The sequence below is a fragment of the Pomacea canaliculata genome, linkage group LG1 (assembly GCF_003073045.1).
Source record: "Pomacea canaliculata isolate SZHN2017 linkage group LG1, ASM307304v1, whole genome shotgun sequence".
In the NCBI taxonomy this organism is placed as follows: Eukaryota; Metazoa; Mollusca; class Gastropoda; order Architaenioglossa; family Ampullariidae; genus Pomacea; species Pomacea canaliculata.
Genome location: NC_037590.1, coordinates 33,078,668 through 33,096,407, shown reverse-complemented (window position 1 = coordinate 33,096,407; position 17,740 = coordinate 33,078,668). Strand labels below are relative to the sequence as shown.

The 17,740-nt window shown below is 41.6% G+C and overlaps 2 protein-coding genes across 3 annotated transcripts in view; both read left to right on the top strand.

The window, feature by feature from the left end:
* The first annotated feature begins 10,210 nt into the window (after positions 1-10,210).
* On the top strand, positions 10,211-12,119 carry LOC112562858 (cornifelin homolog). The gene has a single exon (XM_025236469.1). It carries the CDS (start codon positions 10,426-10,428, stop codon positions 10,753-10,755), a length of 330 nt encoding a protein of 109 aa, XP_025092254.1. The 5' UTR covers positions 10,211-10,425; the 3' UTR covers positions 10,756-12,119.
* A 145-nt stretch (positions 12,120-12,264) lies between these two features.
* The window catches only part of LOC112562481 (puromycin-sensitive aminopeptidase-like), a 28,308-nt gene continuing 22,832 nt past the window's right edge, over positions 12,265-17,740 (top strand). For both annotated transcript variants that reach the window (XR_003098934.1, XM_025235798.1), the window contains exon 1: positions 12,265-13,797. Coding sequence is in view for 1 of the 2 variants with exons in the window: in XM_025235798.1 (XP_025091583.1) it covers positions 13,770-13,797 (28 nt within the window). In the remaining variant the exon portion in view is untranslated. The remainder of the gene's footprint in view (positions 13,798-17,740) is intronic.

Here is a 17,740-nt window from a genome sequence, read left to right as displayed (position 1 = left end):
CATCGATAGATCAGGATTAGTAAACAGGATATTAAATAAAAACAGGAGCGTCCTTCTTCAGGAAAGGAAGGTAACTGCTGGGTAAAAAGTCACACCCTTTTCGAAATCTGCCTTGTATGGAGGTGAGGCTACATTCCTGTGTACAACAACATGACTATTCCAGGTCACCAACCAAGCAATACTAATTCATGCAGAAACCCTATACTTGCATTCTCCCTCCAGCTTCTTTTTGAAGAACAGTCGGCCCCCAACTTGTGGCTTAACGATGGATTGAAAACAATACTTTTTTTAGAAACCCTGCTTCAAATGTTTCATTTTTACAGCACCGTATTTTATAATATATATAAAAAAGATTTCAACACTTCATTAAAAAAATAGTGTTTGCGTTAAATGATTTCACCCAACTGATTTTTTTACGTGTTCTAAGCACGCTTAAGGTAGGCTATCATGTTTGGTAGGTTAGATGCTTCTCGACTAACTACATTTCCAACTTACAATGGGTTTATCAGACCATGATGAACATCTGTACTAAGTGTCAGAAGCTTGCAAAACGACTTGCACGAAAAGCGAATTTCTGCAGGAGCGGCCGCCCTCTCCATCTATCCCTCGCCGGTGTCAGAATGAGACCTGGAAGTGTATAGAAATGTATACTGGTAACCCATCCTACACTTCTTAAGTAGAAACGATAAAAGAGATGTATAATTGTTTCGGTATTTGTGTGTGCGCTGCCCTGTGTAGCAAGTGTTTGGTGCGCCTATACACGTGTCGTGCTGACGCCATCATTGATCACATGACTGCGCTTTCCCCACCACACCCCGACACACACACACGCACATGCAAAACACACACACATGCACGTACGTGCACGCACATACACACACATAGCCGCCTTTCTTTGCTCTAAGCAGGTCGACCTTGTGCTTACAATGCATTTCTTTCCATCTTGCTATCACCTCATGACCTCTGACCTACTAGTAAGTGCGAACCGTGTGTCACGTAAATCGATGGAGGCCGCGCGAGGCGCTGGAACGCAGAAGTCAGTGATGCTTGTGCAGCCGCACGTGAGCATAAACACATTTGACCCAATATTTCTCCAAACCAATGGTAAAGGAACTCAGGATACCTCAGCCAAGAATTCCATAACATCATCTTTACAGCTGTCTGTAGCCAGTGTAGCGGAATTTTCTGCAGAACAAATTTTGCATATTTAAAAACAAGAATAAAATGAGTAACACATTTTTGTGTTGTGTCTAAGTCTTCGTACTCCCCTTTAAACGACAGGTATGCAGTCTCGAAAACAAAGGAATTTTTAACAAACCGGTTCAAATCCATCAGCTTTGGTGATGCAGCACACCATGTCGTCAGGTGACGAATCCCGAAAATTTGTTTTTAAGGTTAGTATCCCTTTATGTAAGGATATGCCTTCGACATCCTTTTCTGTTGTTGTTTAAAGTACGAAAGTAGAAAAATACATAAGTGGAAGAGGAACCAGGGGAACAACGAGAGCATCAACTCCATCAAAAAAGATACCGAGGGAGCAAGAATATCTCCCCCTCTCCTCCCCCTACCCTCTCAATGTGAGAGATGTGATTCTTCACAAAGTGCAAAAAAAGGTAAAGAAAGAGAGAGACGCAAAGAGAAGGAAAAGCAACACACAAAAAAAAGCGAGAGAGAGCAAAGAAACACAGAGAGAGACACATAATCAAAAATATCTAAAGGAGACTTCATCAAGAAAGTTTTAACGTGTCGAGACAGATGGAAAAGTCACTTTTTAAAGGAAGCACCATGCATCCCTAAATAAGGATAAAATTGTAGTGAAGCTCATTAACAGAAATAAAAAAGGGCGTTTTCATGCGTGTGTCTTTTTTTTCTTTTGCATACTTCCTGGCAAACCTTGAATGTAATTAATATGATTATAAAGTGTATCCTATTTTAAATACTGCATCATGTGATTGCGACAGCCCAGTGAGTCATTTTTTAATGAGTTTTGTTTGTTGGTTAGTGTTACTTTGTCTGTTAACACTGAAGGCAGTATGTGTGATTCTACCAGTGTTAGTGCGTTAGTGTGTGTGTGTGTGTTCATTCTACCAGTGTTAGTACGTGTGTGTGTGTAGTAATTCTACAAGTGTTAGTACGCGTGTGTGTATGTGTGGTGATTCTACCAGTGTTAGTTCGTGTATGTGTGTTGATCCTACCAGTGTATGTCTGTGTGTGTGTGGTGATTCTACCACAGTATTACTAAGTACGTGTGTGGTGCGATTCTACCTGCGAGGCTACACACGCATTCCTTTTCCCTCTTTCCGCAATGTGCGAGTGCGAAAGTCGTTCACCGTTACCATGGAGTTTGCCTTCCCCCCCCCCCCCTCCCCTGCCCGCAACATCCGTCCCAAGCGGAATATTTCCCTACTCCACTGTACAGAAGGAGCTACCGGCATATTTATTCAGCTCATAGGGGGGCCAATAAAAAATATGATCGTTTTCCCCATGGTTGTGGTAGAGGTTCTTTGCTAACAAGCAGTGAGAAAGGAGAAACGAGGAAAATGGAAGTGGAGGTAGCGAGGTGGGAGGAGAAGGAAGCAGAGTTTAACTTCCAAAATATTTAATGGCGCTAGTAACCTAAATGCGCCATCAGTGAATTCTTTCAAGGTGAGGACTGTCGATAAAACAGATAATCAGAATAATGTGTCAGGAGTAGATAACACTGACCATCATATACCCTATTTCCCACTACCCAGAAAAAGAAAGGAAAAGAATAATTTGGTTGATACGAGCATGGAAATGATATATATTTTTTCAAAACATATTGCTTCACAACGAGACCAGTAGTGAGAAATGACATTTTAAGTCTTTATTTTACCGGATTTTCTCTGATATTTTTTTTCTCCCTTCCTATCATCTGTGTTATCTCTCTTTCTGTTTTCTTTCCCTCTCTCTCCTCTCTAATACATGCAGGCACGCACGCACGACAGAGAAAGCAGTAAATTATCACTTGCAGCCTTGTAATCTCCAGGTGACTCAGCCTCATCGACTGTTGTAAAGTGATGTAGATACTGCCGTGAGTATATGTCACAATGTACCAGTATGCAAACTACACGCAAATTCACTCGCGGTGTAGTGATCACGTGAACTGTACAACAGCTGTCAGCTACACCTCGCTGAGCAAGAACAAGAAGAGAAAAACTCGATAATGTATCACCACCTGGCCCTAAGGCCGTGTATGCAGGTATGCCAGGACATTCCCTCATCCGTGAACTTGTGGCGCAGCCTGTGTTCACACATCAACAGTTACAGCCCCTTACACACCCACTAACATGCAATCGCCACCATGGACACTTCCACAACCTCACACAGACACAGAAACTATAGACACACAGAAAAACAGCAAAATCAAATCACGGCAGAAACAAGACTCAAGCTGAGCACTACCTACAAAGACTATACACATATATTTATTCTGACGGATCTCTGCCCAGAGACACAAACAGCTGGACTGGGTGTCTACTCCCCTGACAACATGACCATCTCCATCAGACTTGCAACACATACTTCAATACTTCAATATTCACAGCTGAGTTGGCTGACATTACACCCGAAAGTGAAGGACAAGACGTACCCAAGCACTAAAAATATAACATCCAACATAATAGACATGGTATAAGACATATTGTCTGCCGTAAACAAGATTAACCTAGAAAACGGAGACATCAAGTTCCTTTGGGTTTCCTCTCATATAGAAATAAAAAGAAATGAAGAGGATGATACACTAGCCAGACTGGGATTAAGACAAAGCCCTCACCAACCCTACCCCATATAAGAGAGAGCTCCAACACCTCACTTCCGTAAAGTCACAGGATATCTATATTTACATGCTGGAAAATGAAGATGTGGACGTACGATATATTTTCTGGACAAGAAACTACTCTATAATTCAACCTTATAATTAAAAAAATGTGCAAATTCTTATTTTTCTCTTATTTTTTTCGGGATATTTTAGAGAACATACAGAAAAAGGTATCGTCAGGCGAAACAATCAGAAACCTTTCTGAAAGTGGCGGTAGATTAAGTACCTTTGGCATTACCTTGTGCTTTGGTGTTTGAACATACAATTTTCTACCTTCTCCAGAAACGGAGATGGTGGATTTTTGTAGTTGTTTGTGGGAGAGGAGATGAATTCTCTAACACTCCATTCCCTCACGATCTGAAAAATGCATGGGACTACCTTTACCTTTATCTTTATGGTCGCACGAGTGATATATTGGGGGGGGTGGGACAACCGGCTACAACAAACCTCCATTAAAAAGCAGCACGAGTTGACATCGTGACGAACTCCAGTTCTCATGTGCATGTTTCCACTCACTTTTTGACATTATTTTCTCCAGAACAATATTAGTGTACACCGCCATCTCTACCGATAAACTCTTCATAATCTCTGTTCGGGTGGTGGCAGAGAAGTGTTGTTCCTCCATCTACCCTATCAGTGTTGTGTTCCTCTGTTACTTGACTCATGCTGCCATCAAGCACTTGACAGATCTCAGGATACCCACAAGTTATAGGCTTCGGCTGGTGTGTATGAGGGAACCTGAATAGGGACTTAAGCTTGCTGACTGAACTTTACGCATCCTGTGTTTCTTTGGTTTTGTTTGTTTGGCTGTTTTTTGTGGGGTTTTTTCCCATCTCTCCTTGCTACTCACGTTCGTCCTTGGTGCGATCACTAGTAGTGTTTTATCATAGTTCATAATTGTTTATCGTCATTGTGAAAGGCTGATCTTAACAGGGCAAAGTACTGAAGCCTCAAAGTTTCGAAGTACTTTGAACCCTGCAGTCTAAGCCATAGGTTGGTTAATGTTTTGCGTTAGTTTGTGTGTGTGGACGTACATGTAATGTCTAGAATAATGAGCGACACTACTGTAAAAACAAACACTGGTGGTGTTAAATTTCAGCACGGATAAATAATGCCATGTCTTTGCACACCAACACCTAATTAAAATAGGGTACAAGCTCTCCCATTGGCTTTGACAATATCAGGACAACATACAATACCCTGGTGTGTCTAATGTTAGTCTCCTACCTTATCACTACAGCACAGGTTTGCCGCCCACTAGTCCTAAGTGTTATTTCCAAGGTGAGGTCAGGCAATATAGAAAGGAGATACAAGGATATATTAATCGCAAACAGTCGCAAGCGAGGAAAAGGTTAAGGACGAGAAATAGAAAGAATGTATCTGCATGTTTACCACAGCTTGTATTCAGTGACTAATCAAGGAACTCGAACCCCGGGGGAAAAAAAACATTAAAAACTTGCACCTATCAGTTTTGTTTGGAGGGAGGGACTGATGATCCAACAAACAACCCTCTTATGTTTCAAGAAAAAAGAAGACAAACAGCGACCTCTTTGCTATCTTCTTCACCCCACTCCTTCACCTCACTCCCATACCAAGTCCAAAGCCACAGTGTGTCCGGGGGGTCAACATTCTAGGAACTGGCCGCCCTTGGGGATGAGGCTGGCTTGAGGTCTTGCAATGTGCCAAACCCTGTTTCCGTTTAAAGTCGACATGTCCAGACCTGTGCCGACCTATTTGTAATATATAATCCTTGAGTATAAATTGGTTTACTCCGCTTTTTTTTTTTATTCCGGAAATGTTTTATGTACTGTCCTTTACTGAAAGCCGAAAAAGAAAAAAACAGTTTGTCTCTATTATTGCTTGCATCTTTGTGTATGTAAAAATAATTGGATGGTGTCGAAAGGTTTGATGCACATTTATGTCTGTACCTACAAGGAGACAAGATCGTCTGGTGACTATTGGCTTGATAAATATCTTTATATCTGGGCATATACATGATTGTATAGTGACTAATGGTTTTATGTATACTCGTATTCATTCATACGTTAAGAATATATCCATAAGTTAAAGTTTAATGTGCGTGTGTGTGTGTGTGTGTGTGTGTGTGTGTGTGTGTGTGTGTGTGTGTGTGTGTGTGTGTGTGTGTGTGTGTGTGTGCTAGTTATATGCATTATACAGTGTGTATTATCATGTGTACTTCCTCTGAAATAGGTTAAAATACTGATTCTTTAAAGAATAACATATCACACCCTATCACATCATATCATTTCCATTTATCCAATTGTTACTTCTTATGTTCCGCTCATTGATTTTGAATTTCCTTGGATTGAATTTTTTTTTTAATTTGTATTTCGGTTTCGACATTTGTAATCCCCACCCTATCCTCCCTTCCTTTTGGTTTTTTCTTTCATCATAGGTGCTTGTAGGTTTCATATTTTCTGAAATGTAGTACTACGTGCTTTATACATCCATTTTACTTCGCACACTTTCGCTCTCTCGTATAATAATTGCCCTCCCCCACCCCTACATGGCGAGAGAGAAAGAGAGAGTGTGGTTATAGAAAGATAATAAATTTCACAAAGTTTTGCAAGCGCTTGAGGCCATGAGTCTAGTAGTTCGACAGGTGGGGCTGTCACTGATGTTGCTAGGCTGACAAGACATTCGTCGGCGGACGCGATAACTGCAGGACAAGGATGGGCCCGACAGGCGGTGGGAGGGGCTGAAGGGAGGATTGCGAAATATCCTGTCATAACGCCACACGAGATTAAAATAGAAATGTAGTAGAAATGCACCATTGAGAAGTGTTTTGTTCTTAGGAGATATGCTCAAGAATACTTGTGCTTGGGGTTGTTTTTAAACATCGTCAGAGCAGGATACTATCTGGGGGCTTGCATTCATCGTGACAACCACAAGTCATCGTCATCGTCATCGTCAAGACCAGGCACCATGGCGCACTGTGTCACGCTTCCCGACTTGAAATGCATGTAAAGACATTGCCAATAACAAACTTTATTAATCACAGTGACCACTTTTAGTTGGGAAGTGTGCTCAGATACGAAAATAAACAAAACAAGTGCTAGTTACAAGATAACGATGAGGATAAGAAAAGGTTAAAGTTGTGCATGATAGGTTTATGCATGAATGTATGTCCACATGTCTGTTTGTATGTCTGTGAATTTGTGTGTAAGCATATATGCTTTTTATGATCTTCAACTGGACTGAGCAAGCTGGGAACAAAAATAAACTTCATATCTTTCATCCTGCCATATGGCATTCTATAGACATAAAGTTTACATGCTCTACTGCGAGCGTTTATGTGTGTGTTATTATTATTGAGCGAACCTTTGATGATAAGATAAATTCAAATGAATTGTATTATTATTATTGCTGTTTTTTCCTTCTTGTTGTTGTTGATGATGTTGTTGTTATACGTATGGATGTTTGCGTGCGTGGACACCTGTGTGCATCTTTAAACTCCTGCGTAGGTCTTTCTGACACATGTGATTTCACCACCCCATCATTCTAAGTATCGGGTACATTATTTGGTCGAAGAGACTTCATGCAAAACCACGTTTTTATTCAGTTCACGGGTACCTAAGTGTCTTGGATTTGCGCATGCCTCTCTACCTCTCCATCCCTACACATTCACACATGACTTCACAATCAGGTCATGTCACAAACTGTGCCATTGCATCCAAGCGTGTCATCTGATCCTCTCTCTTTCCCGTTGAAAGCCAATCCTCAAGACTTGCGCTGTCTCTCTTTTAAACAAATCTGTGTCCATCTTTTGAATGATCAAGTATCACGAGGGGCTCCTCCTCACTAAGCTATGGCCTGACAGTGTGGGTAGAAAGGGCAATATATGTAAGCTCGACACGAAACAGCAACAGACTGTAATTATATATGCGTTCATTATCTAAAGCGTGTCGTCACTCTATCCAGGCAGCCTACAACGCAAGTGGAACGAAAACATTCCACTTGTCAGGAAAAATAAATTGCCCTACATGTTTCCCACTCTGCTGGGAAAAACAAAGGCTGTCGTTATACTTAACTACTGTGTAGCTTTCCCCTTTCGACGTTTGTAGAAAAATAGAATTAAGAATATACTTTTTAATAGAAACACATATTATACATATATAAGCAAGACATAGCAGCTTTCTTAATTAATCTCGTTCAAAGTAAAAACCCACATCATCAAACACCACAGATCATTGTTCTTCACACACAATGAGAAAATTTAAAGAAGGAAAGAGACAAAAGAGGTCAAAACCGTGAAGACATGATATCCTACATCAACTTATGTTCCCGTCTTCCCCAGTGGCTGAGGCCGCCATTAGGTGTCCATGCACCATCCTGAGGTGTTGTTGACCTCTTTCTGTTCATGATGATTCTAGGCGTGTATATCGAAAACAGAAGTACGGTATTCTCCTAGATTTGAGGAAATAGTATCCTGCACTGAACTAATTACTATAATTGCTAGAAATACCTAATTATTCGAAAAATGTGCAACCCATCGAATATTTTCATTACTTGAAGAAGTGACAAACCAATAACAGCATTAATCTGATATTCTACCCAGCCCATTACAGTGACCACAGCCTCTGTTCGTGTTACATGAATAATTTTGTATTGTCACCAAATTAAGCTGATTTGATGGCATGTTGCGTGAAAGTTAGTGAAAGAACTAACAGAGGTACAACTCGTCCCTTACTACTTGGCAAGAAAGCGGACATTAGAGTTCGCCTTCATGGTCTGGGAGCACACCGGAAGGAATTCGAACTTATTACGGATGTCGTGAAGTAAGCGATTAAAATATTGTGGACTTGCAAGACTACTTGCTTCATCTAAAAGGACACGAAATTTTATGTATATGACACTACATGCATTAAAGTATCACTACCCATTAATGTAAAATACTGATACACGCCTATTTTTATTTACCTTTTCTAAAACAAAAATATCAGATTAAAGAAAATATTGTGTCAATAACAAACAAACAAAACCTACCCAATCAAACTGCTTTCATCACTGTCTAGAACACTGATGTCAAACATATCTTTTAAATTGCTTGCGCGATAAAAGGAAAGACAACGATGACAACGAGGATGCAGCGTATCTAAGCAACAAATCTTACAGCCTCACGTGCACTCATCTCGCGATGAACTGTAGGCTCACAGTCCTGCGTAGACCGTGTAAGTCGGGGGAAACCTTTCTGCCTATCAAGTAAGTCACAGATAAAATTGCTTGGGACAGTTACAACAGCCTTAACGGCGACAAGATCTGAGGATTCAGTTATTTCATTAGTCGATAAACTTCACAAAAAAGTTCAACTGACTCAGCTTTTCACCATTCGTGTGGAGTATTACCATTATTATTATTATTATTATTATTATTATTATTATTATTATTATTATTATTATTATTATTATTATTATTATTATTATACTGACATGACTTTGGCAACGAGCAGACTTATCCTTCTTCCTCTTGAGCTGGTTATTTTGTTTTTTTCTAACCCCCTTTTTTTTGTTTTGTTTTTGTTTTTATCGCTGAAGCAATTCATGCAAACATCCTAGAAGTGCAAGTGCTTCTCGCTCTACCGTCTTTCCATGACAAGGGCGTGTCACTCCACATTTTCCTCAAGACCTGCATTCAAACCAACACACGACATTCAGTATTCCTGTCATTCTGGGTACACGAGGACACTCAAAGCTCACTTTGAAGAAACATAGGCTTGTAATGCTAGAAACTCTAAGTTCTTGTTCACTTAACCAAAAATGCGCAAGCAGCTGCAGACACACACACACGCCCTCAGAACACGACACACGCGCGCCATCGACCTTTTCCACTCCATGAAGCGCGTGCTCTCTATGTTGCAGGGGACTGGAAGATGGGTATTGAGCGTCAAGAGAATACTGTACCTTTGAAGACTAACTAGACTAGTAACAGTTAGCTGGTTGTCTAGTCTTCATAGTAGATAGTAAATATAGACAGTTTGAAAACCCGTATATTCTGTCTTTAAACAGGACGGACTGCCTCGTGTGAGAACTCGAGGGCGTGCAGATAGAGGCTCTTGCGCAAGAAGCACGAGCAAGACCCCAACCATTAGTACCACGAACTTGTATTCATAGACTGCTAGTACGAGGCTTGTGTGCACAAAACTTCCGGTTTAGCCGCGTTTCGATTTAACTACTAGAACGAGGCTTGCGCTCTTCTGGTTTAGTGACATTCGTGGATAAAGCTCTTCGTGGAGAACTTTTCAAGAGGCTATAGTTGATGTCGGCAGACAGTCATCAGTCCACCTACACACGTCTATGTTAGTGAGGCCCTCTAGTGCGCATGCTCGTAGCCCCGCCCCCAGTGTGGTGCGGCAGCCTGCGCGAGCAGCACGGGAACATCCCCTTCTGAAGAGGCAAAGTTTACTGGCCAAGGACCGGACCTGAGCGGTTGCTGAAAGCTGGGTCTCACAACACTCATCTGTGCGTGTGTCGTTGTCCTTGTACCACTTCTTTCTTCCTCTACGGGACGGGAGCAAAAAAAGGAGAAGGAAAGAAAAAAAAGAAGAGTGCTGCTAAACTCTTAAGATGGCTAGCGATTGGCAACATGGACTGTTTGGCTGCTTCGACAATCTGGGTCTGTGCATCATCTCCTACTTCATACCCTGTTACCAGTTCGGCAAGAATGCCGAAGCAGTGGGAGAGAGCTGCTTTGGTTGCGGCCTGGCCTACATCTGCCCCATCGCCAACATCATCGCGGCCATAAAAATTCGCGGCAAGATTCGGGAGCAGAAAGGAATAGCGGGCTCGACGATTGGGGACCTGGTGCTCTTCTGTTTCTGCCCTCTCTGCACCCTCGTACAAGAAGCCCAGGAGGTGCAAGGCATGCCAGGCGGGGTGTCAATGGCGCGGGAGTAAAATCCCTTTGGTTTTCTACCAGTTTCTGATTGTTTTGAAGACACCAGCAGCTTCAGCAGCAGCAACCAACAACAGTAACAACAACTGATGCTGTTGCTTATTTTTCGGTCAAGTTCGGTGTGTGGCCTTTCGCTTCTCCATTTTCTTTCGTTTATTCTGGAGTCTGTCCACCGGACGTTCCACAGTTGACTGGAAGATGTATCGTCTCGAATCCGAACATACCCGTGAGAGCATTCACACTTGTGTACTTGCAGAGCTTCCATACCATCCATGTGCCTCGCCACAAAACACCTGTGGCCATGTTCTTCCTGGCAGCCGTGAAGCGGGACCCACTTCTGACAAACGAAAAATTGATCTACCGTTGAAGAACTTTTGCTAACGACCAACAAATACGGAGAATCATTATCATGAGAACTGTGAACACTTATAGTATAGAATGTTCACATACCATCGTCGTCACCGGCCTGTCGTTCATCTGTCTCTGCCACAACGGTCATCTGGGTAATGTTAACTGTTTACAAAACTTTTTTGATAACTCGTATTGTGCCTGTTTAATATGTTCAAACCGCATGTCAGCGTCACAGCTTGTTATGTTAATGGTGTGCATGTGAGTTAGATACTGAGCACTGGACAGCTAGTGGCTTTCTGGCTGACTTCTGTCATCACTTCCTTTCTGAAGAAGACGAGACGAGTGAAGGATGTAACAGTGTAACACCGAACATCTCTTAAAACTGTTACACGGCGCATCTTCTTGGGATTATACAGTTTGGAGTTCTAGGCATGCATTTACTGATCCACGATTGTGCTGCACGAGAAGCGAAGGAAAGAGTACACAAAGGATTATTTGATCGTGAAGTCCAGGAACCAAGAGAGTCAGCAGTTGAAAAGACTTTGAACAGAGAGGTACACAACATCATTGAACCAGCAATGTGACTTTTTGGTACACTTAAAATAGAACTGAATGTTATGATTATTAACTGTATGCTTTATTAAACCAATTAACTTTATTGTCTAGTTAAGTAGATATACTACCCTGAGATAGGGATCCGCCTTAGAATATCTTTCACCTCTTCCTTTTAGAACCATTATATAGAACGCAATTTTTACACGACTGAATGAAGACCCCATTTATTTTGTATATTTTATTTTTCATTGACATATTTTTCTGCTTTGCACATATATTTAATTTTTTCCCCAAGACCCCATTATTTGTACGTCTTTTATTTTGATTGAACTCAATCGCAGTTTGTGAAGCCATCCAGTCTTGAACGTTTTTGTCTATTTTCAGTATCCTGCTCAAAATTAATGTCCTTGCTTACCAATGAATATATTCTTTCAAGCAAATACAGTACTTCTTTTAATTAGATCAGCTTTTTCTTGTGTATCATAGTAACAAGAACGACTGTTCCACAAGGTGCTTGTATTTCAAAATGAACCGTTATTGCGTAAGTGCTCCCAACTTCTTGGTTTTGACCAACAGGCACATGGCAGTAGTTCCATTTGCACAAAGAAAGGGAAATTTCGTCACTCCTATGTTCCATGCCTAGAAATGGCTGTTTGACTCGAGGTAAACGCTTTTTTCTTATTTGCATAGACCCACAAAACACATTGATATTTTTAAAGGTCTCCGATGGGCAATATTTTCCAGCTGCCTGACTTCATAAAGTTTCCCAGAAACTGAGTAATTCACTTCTTCACGTCCTGCGTTTTCAAAAATCCTCCCTACAGAAATAGGAGTTGTCATGGTTAGGGTTAATATAAGAGCTGGAACGAGATGTTAAGTGCTCGTATCCATGGACATCAGTGACTTGAATGTTTTGACCTCGTTCTGTATCTGACTGTACCTATCGCGGCTTGAATCTTGAGTACATAAGGGCGGGGACTTTACTTGAGCCGAGTTCAACATAGCAATTAGTCTACCACCTTCCCCAACCCTTACCCGACAGACCTTTGAAAAAAATATGTTTGGCACACTTGTAGATCTTCAACCCTTGACTGATGTATGGGAACCATTTCGAAGGAGACCACTCTGGGAAAAAGAAGATAACACAGGCTTAGCCGCTTATCACTCGTGAAATTTCGTTTCTGTCATCTCCCCACGGATTAAGACTGCGAGAGGTAGAGGATAACACCGCAAGATTGTTGAACACCTTCCCGGGAAGAGATGTGCTTACCTGTAAAAATCTCACCTCATGCCTGGCGAATAGAAAAGTTAGATTCTCTCCCCCTTCCCCCTTCTCCCCTTGCGAAACCGCAGTAGGCAAGAGGTCACGAGGTCAAGCTTCGCGGGACTGCAGACGTAGCAGCTCAGCCGCTGGCTCAGGGCAAACCATCGTCATGTGCAAACAGCCAAACACTTTAGTCGTTTCTTTCACGCTGTTATTTTGCCAGATGAAGATCAGGTCATTGACCTGACGAGATATCAGGACGCTCTTTGGTCAATCTGATAGTTTAAATTCGTAAAACTAGTGTGTATGTACGCGTGATAAAAAAAAGGAGTGTTTGTAAGTGCATTTCCCAGGAAAGGATGTTGCTTAGGAAACTCTACAACTTTCTAAGAATTTTTTCTAGTTTAAATAAAGATGCCAAGTTCAGTCAATTGCAAGGCTGTGATGTCAATAAACTCTGTATTTTTCAAATGGACTAGCGGTCACTTCCAAGTCCTAACCACACTACCAACAACCAGCTAGGTGGTAACGACAAAACTAGAAGCACAAGATCAGTCTACACACTTGGCTAATATTTCCCTCCTTGTCGTTGCGCAATGTTTCCACAGGGTTGTGCCTTGGCAATGGCTGGCTGGCTGTAAGATAAGAGTCTCCACCTGATGGTGACTTGCCAATGGGAGATTAGAAAAAGCTGAAACAAAGAGCCACGACGTCCAGTCCGGTACATTTAAGGAGAAAACATGATGTGAATTTGAGAGATGAACAAAAACCGCCACTGTAATATAGTGATTGTGTCCCTTTACCACCGTTGTTTGAACGCACTGCCCTCCCCCGAGATTTCGTAGGATGACAGAAGATGGAATTTTAAAGCAAGGTCAGTATAAAAATACTGGATTCATGCTAATGAAAATGTTCAATTATTAATTAATTTTTTTATTATCTCGTGCACCCTAAATATTTGTTACATTACATACGATTAATTAATCCAGATTTTTTTCGAAACAGGGGAAGTAGTCCTAACGGGGTAAAAAGGAGACATATTTTGCTGCTGGCATTTCATAAAATATTGTGGTGATAGGAAAGGGATAAATGTCGGAAGGAAATGATATGCTGAAAGCATTTAAAATGGTACTAAGAATCAAATCCACAGTGAAAACTTGCCAGCACTCACTCACATTGCTGCTGTGTGCGTGGGATGTAGGTGTGTTCCTAAATAGCAGCCTGCTCGCCAACAGGGTGTGTGTACATTTGCAGACTGCATCTTCCTCCCAGCAACTACGAATGTGCATAATAGGCACAAGCGTTTTTATTACATGTAAACCGTTGGTGACGACAGTGAACCACTCTGACCCCGCAGTCGAGCAACTGTGCATCCGTCTTTATGTAGACTCAACGAGATGTAAACACAGATGAGAGGCAGAACAAGCAACTCCTCGTCATTATCCAAAAATGAAACCAATGTCGTGAAGACATTTGAATCTGATTTTGTTAACTTGCCGTGATGATCCAAAGCATTAGTTATTTTTTTTAATCTCCTAGAATTTACAGCTTTTGAATATTATTTATTTTCAACAATTTTTATGAAGAAAAATTGTGGCATATACGAGAACAGTTTTAGTGAAAGTTGAAGATGATCTTTAAAGAGGTGAGCAAGAACCTGCGAGGGGCGATGATCGATGAAATGAAGATAACCTAAGGTGTGTCAAAGGCATGTGGTTGTGGAGAACAAGCAATGTGTGAAGCTTAGACGTCGAGAAAAGGTGTGTATATGTGGATGGGGGAAGTTCAGATAAGGAGGTGAACTCAGCAAGCAATATTTTACTGATGGACTTCACGCTGACAATACAGATCGTGGATGAGACAACATGTGGCACTGTATCGTTTTACCCATTCACTGCATTCATTTCCACCTCACACAGACACAAACCTGACATGACTGAGACTACCCCCACCCATAAAAATAAAGAAAGAAGCACACACAGAAACACAATGGAATGGACACACACACACTGATACGCTAAAAAAAAAGAGATAATAAGTACGGTCGATGCGGTGGAAAAACCGCCTCTCCAGGGATAAGTGGGAAGTGGTCTGCCAATATAAGCAGGCACAGATGGTCATGTTTTATTAATTGAGCGTGCCCCACTAACAGATTAGTCATCAGACAGATTTTTGATTGTCCATAACGGCCTTTGCACCATCCTGAATCAGCTGTCCGGCTGTGTCTCTTCAAACCCCCATCGCACTCTCCCCCTCGTCCCCCTCCTTCTCTCCTCCCTTTTTTTCTTTTTCCCCATTTTCTTCTCATCTTTGTTTCGCTATCTGGCGTAGCTGCTTACATGATTACTCTCTCCAAAGTGACTCCATGAAAGTGGAACACTGTGTAGCCGGTACTGTTGCCCCTCTTTCGCCCTCCCCGACGGGGATTGGACCATCGCCACCCACACGGCCGCAGTATCTTCCACAGCGATGGCGCCGACCTACTTCTACGTGTAAGCAGCAGCGTCAGCTGAAAGTGGGTCAAGAAAAGATAAAACAGCCAAAGGGAGCAACGTTCGCAACCATCGACAGACTGTTGGAGCAGAGTTCCGTTTTGGGATTGCTGCCGATTTTTTAATTAACAGCATCTGTGGGTTTCGCTAAAAAAAATGAAAGAAATAAAAAGATGCTTCCTAGACGTATGCAAGCACATTAGTTTTAGGTGTATGTATAGGGATCAGGGTCTAGGGTACTGCTACTAGTAAGCCCTGAAAGCTGTTATCATGATTCTGTGCATTAAGATTTCGAGAGTGTTAAGTACTAAGGCGGCATTTATTTAAGATGTTTCCCTACTTTTTGTGAAAGATGAAATCATGACCCACACACATATGTTGTGGTTTGCTCAAGTTTCAAGAAAACGACACTACTACACATTACATTAGTATATTATATATTCATTACATGATGATTTATGCTGGTTTATGTGGCATTATGAATGATAAAATTGCTGCATGTTGGCTTCGGCACATTCTGAGACAACTACTTCATGGCGACGCAGGTCCACTTTCATTTACACGTAGTAAGAGCAGTGTGCCGAAGAAACGAATTCATGTCTTCGGAGGCAAGTCCAGTTACTCTCACATCCCTTGACCCAGACTTACAAGACAACTCAAGTGCTGATCATTTTCTTATGCCAAACCCCTGTCATCACAATACTGGGTATCTACGCCACGCCTATCACCTTCAGCGTGGAAGTAATTACTAAAAGATACTAGATTGTTCAGGGATATTAGATTGTTCCAAAAATAAAAAGCGGAACGAAACTACTCAGTGATTGGCTGCCAGGAGATTCACTTTCATTACCTTGAAGTTCGAAAGAGGGGAAGAGAGATATTAAAGATCAATCTGTACTCAAATTTGTTTTTTCAGATTACAGGACTGCAAGGCAAAAATTAGAAGACTTGATTTTTATTTTATTTATTTAATTTTTTTGCAATCTCAGCAAGAATCCCAATTCCGAAACATTAAAACAATCATTCTTTCAGATAGGAGATTTTGCAAGGTAGGGAAATGAGAACGTGCGACTTACTGGGGAAAAAAGATGAAAGGACTTTGGAGGGAATGGATTGTGGTGCTCTGTCAAGTCGTACATTCTGTGCCTGATGTGTTGTGTACAGTTTTCAAGGGTTTAAATTACGTGAAGTTTAATTTTAAAACTAGTAATTCCCAAGAAAATTGCAAATTTACTCAGCTGTCACGAGGTGAGTCCTTAAACCTCTTCAGCTCTTACTGCCCTTTGACCTGTTAAGAGCTACAGGATAGACGTTACTAAATGACTAAAGTTCGTTCTGCTCATGGTGGCATGACAATACATTCATTTCCTGCAAATACTTTATTATTAATAATAATAATAACAATCATCATCATCGTGTGATTTTATAGCGCATAATCACGCCCACGGAGGAGCATGCTTGTCAACGCTTAAGACAAGACAGAAACATGGAAAGAATACGAAGGACGGAAGAAAAAACAACTAAGCAGACAAGTAATAAAATACAAAGATACAAGATCTAAATAAAAATCAGGAAACAAACAATAAGGATGGAGAGTGCCATAAACCTGGAAAGAAAGACGACCATGCGGACCAGTGAACTGACTATAATCACAACTATTGACAACTATGTTGCTTGGTGAAGTAGTGCTCAAGGAACAGGTGTGCGTTTAGTGACAGTTTAAAGGATTTCAGTTCTTTCTTATACATATTGCACATATATACACACTTCTCCTCGTCCTCGCTTGCTCTTTCTTTAACACTTCCTTTCTATCACACACAGACACTGCCTCACAGACTGCAAAAGGACATATTCATGTAGTATTGGTCCGGACACGAGCTACAGCGGAGTTCAGAAAGGGTATCGCTTTAGCCAAGATGCTATATCTCAACCGGGAAGTTCTGGCTCGGGAGAAACTATACCTGACCCCAGAGGGCATGAGGCAGAACAGGTAATTGGCCGGGTGGGAGGCATCCGCCAAAATCTTGCGCACCCTGCACAGACTGAAGTGGGCGGAGGGCGTGTCCACAGGGGTAGGTCACAGCCATCGGTTGGCTGCATGCACCACACGGTCGAGTAGGACTTCCTGTTTTTGGGTGGTACTGCCGTACCAGACGGTGACAGAGACTGTCATAAACTCTCGATCACCGCGCGATAAAACTGGACCAGAATGTCCCGACTTGTGTAAAATTTATTTAGCTAGTGCAGAAAGTTGAGGTGTTCATGGGCTTTCTTGAGGGTGGAAACCACATTGACCTCTCAGCTCAGATCGTTGGAGACTTGCTC

Excerpts from the sequence above, each read along its gene's own strand:
- LOC112562858 (XM_025236469.1), top strand. The coding sequence starts at position 10,426 with ATGGCTAGCGATTGGCAACATGGACTGTTTGGCTGCTTCGACAATCTG.